We start from the raw sequence: 3,051 nt of genomic DNA, 5'->3' as shown, positions 1-3,051 counted from the left end.
AAGGGCTCCCTCCTGGGCGAGCTGTGGATAGCGGCTGAGGAGCTCTTGGCCTGTGGCACCACGCTCGCCGTGAGAGCTCAAAGGGTTGCCGGACAGCCGGAGTCTGCGACCGACTCCGCGGCGAGAGAGAGTGAGGCCCTGTTGAAGCGGGAGTTTGACGAGCTCAGCTCGCAGAAACGCCTCCTCAGGGCCAGAATCACGAAATTGGAGGAGGCCGGAGGTATGGCGGCGTCGCTCTTCCTGAGGGAGGAGGGCGGCTGCGCCTCCTGTCGAGCGCCCATCGGCCGCAAGAGATCGACGGGGTCGGTTAGATCGGGCTCCTCCTCAGAGGAGGAGGTTGCCCACAGAAGTAAGAGAAGGGGCGGGGTAATTTCCCTCCCTAGCTCTCTTCCCCCAGGGGTCGATGACGCTCCTATGGAGGTGGAGTTGGACGGTGGGGCGTATAACCCCCGATCCGTCCCTCTGCACCATGGGAGCAACGAGGAAGATAAAGGGGGAGACTTCAGGGAGGAGGTCGACAGGAACCGAAGGGATGGCAAAGTCTCTCCGGCCATGAGGCCTCCTCTCAGGGGAAGACCGTCTCCCTCCTTGATGAGTGGGGACAGATAAAGGGCAGCCAACAGCAGCTACAGGGGCCGGGGCGTGTATTGCGCCAACAGCAGCCCCGGCCCAAGTAGGGAGGGCGAACTGCCGCCCCTCCGCAGCAACAGGAGCGGCAAAGAAGGTAGCCAGGAGGGGGGGAGGCGACGGCAGCGGCAACGGCCGCAGCAACAGCAGTGGTCCCCTGCCTTGTGGGTTATGGCGGGACGCGCCTTGAAATCGAGGAGGAGGAGGGCACTGCCCTTGAGTTACTATTAGAAGTGGAACAACCGCCGGTGCGGGCGGGGGGGGAGGGGCCGACGTGCGGCTGGCCACGACCCCCATTCCACGGCTAAAGTGCCGGAGCCTAGCAGGGAGGGGGGACGGCGTCTTCTACTTCTTTGAAAAAGAAGAAGAAAAAGAAGAAGAGGAGGAGGAGCACAGAGGGCGGGGGTGAGGAGGAAGGGTGAGCAATGCCCCCCCTGAATCCACGAGCCTATACAAGGAGGAACCGCCGCGTGATCTTGGTGGCGCCTTCTGTGGGCGGTCGCTTCGCCGATGGCCCGGTCAAGGAAACATGGGCCATGGTGATGGGGAGAAAAAAAGAGAGGGGGGGGTAGAAAGTGCCCCTCCCCCTGTAACATCTCGGGCGCCCTCGGAGGCCGAGTAACGGCGACAGCGTGCGCGAGACCGGGGCTCAGGAAAGAAAGGAGCGGACAGCAAACGGGGGGGGCACGAAGCCCCCTCCGTCCCTCCCTAAACCTCCTTGCTCGGCTACTGTATCAGTGACGTGTCCAGAGGGCACGTACGCCGAAGTGATGCGCCGAGCGAGGAGGGAAATAAGTTAGGCGGACCTCGGGATCGGGGACCTCCGCACCAAAATGGCGGCAATCGCCGCCCAGGTGTTGAAGGTCTCCGGTCCACAAGGCCACGCCAAGGCCGACGTGCTGGCTGGGAAGATGAGGACCCTCTTCGCCGGGGAGAAAGAAGTGCGCATCGCGCGACCGGCAAAGAGGGTCGAACTTCGGGTCTCCTCCGTGTGGGGTGGGCCACCGTTCGTGTGGAGGCCCTCGCGGGGTGCCCGCTGCAATGTTAGGTGCATGCAGCGGGGCCACGTGAGGGCAACGTCTACTTCGGTGGTAGACCGCAGCGGATTCTGTTACTGCTGCGGTCGGGATGGCCACAAGGGCGACGGAATGCGGCGGACAGGTTAAGTGCCCTGTCTGTCGCGACGCCAAAAGGCTTTGTAGCCATTGCAAGGGTACCTCCCTTTGCCCTCCCTTTGCCTCCCTTTGAGGGGCAAAGGGAGAAAGAAAGGTGGCAAGGGGTCGGGCTGCGCCCCCCCTCAGCTCCCCAAAAAGAGAAAGAGCGCACCTCCCCCCGTTAAGGGAAAGGAAGGATCCACTAAACAGGTGCAGGAGGAGGCGCCCACAACAGTGCGCCCCCTGCCCCTAAAAGAGACAGGTCCCTCCTCAATAAGGGGGAGGAGTTTGAGCCACCACTCCCCCAGAGGTCAAGTAGACCTCGACGAAGGGTTGGGAGGGGCAGTGGTGGCAAAGGAGGGGCCGATAGTGAGGGGAGCGGAGGCAGCAGGTCCTGCTCCCCTATTACGAGGCCCGCAATAGTTGCGGGAGTTGGCATGGAGGAGAGGGAGGGTGTACCATCACAATAGGTACACTTCTTCTCCAAGCCAACTTGCGGCGCGCTCGGGCGGCCCAGGACCTGTTTGTCCAGCGGCTGCGTGAGCGCGGCGCTGGGATTGGGGTCGCCCTACTCGGTCCCGGAGCAATCGTCCTCCATTCTGGGGGACGCCTGGGACCAGAGGAGTAGGTGCTCAGTGGCGATCTTTGGGGGGATTGGCCGCGACTCCCACCCGATAAAGCTTATCGAGGGGGAGGGGGCGGCTACGTCGCGGTCGAGTGGAGGCTCACAGATGTAGTCGGATGCTATGCCCCACCCTCCCGAACCCGCGCTGAATTCGGGGCACTGTTGGACCGGCTGGAGGCGCTCATAATGAGGCGCCTCCCTAGGCCGGTCATTGTCTCCGGGGACTACAATGCCCACAACACGGTGTGGGGTTCCCCGGGGACGTGCCCCCGCGGCGCGGACCTCCAGGAGTGGACTGTGTCTACCGGCCTCAGCTTACAAAACAGAGGCCGGAAGAGCACCATCGTCGGGTGGCAGGGGGAGTCCATCGTCGATCTGACGTGTATCTTCCCCGCGGCCGCCCGACAGGTTCAGGGATGGAGGGTGGCGACTCAGGCGGAGACCGGATCTGATCACCGGTACATAGAGCTCCGTCTCGTCGTCGCCTCTCGGGGGGTGCTCTCAAGGCGCAGCAGCAGGGAGACCCGACAGCCAAGGTAGGCGCTAACCTCGCTCGACCGCGACAAGTTTGTGGCCGCCATCTGTGCGGCCAATTGGGACAAAGCGGGGACCGGAACCGGGTCCCGTGAGTCCATTGGGGGGGGG

General features: G+C 63.6%; 1 protein-coding gene across 1 annotated transcript; it reads left to right on the top strand.

Annotated features, from left to right (window-relative positions):
* Positions 1–1,460: 1,460 nt before the first annotated feature.
* LOC116843412 lies at positions 1,461–1,793 on the top strand. The gene has a single exon (XM_032813804.1). It carries the CDS (start codon positions 1,461–1,463, stop codon positions 1,791–1,793), a length of 333 nt encoding a protein of 110 aa, XP_032669695.1.
* Positions 1,794–3,051: the final 1,258 nt, after the last annotated feature.

This window comes from Odontomachus brunneus, unplaced genomic scaffold (assembly GCF_010583005.1).
Source record: "Odontomachus brunneus isolate Ranch 3 - 2012 unplaced genomic scaffold, Obru_v1 Obru_scaffold_032, whole genome shotgun sequence".
Taxonomy (NCBI): Eukaryota; Metazoa; Arthropoda; class Insecta; order Hymenoptera; family Formicidae; genus Odontomachus; species Odontomachus brunneus.
This window is presented reverse-complemented; position numbering and strand designations above follow the sequence as displayed.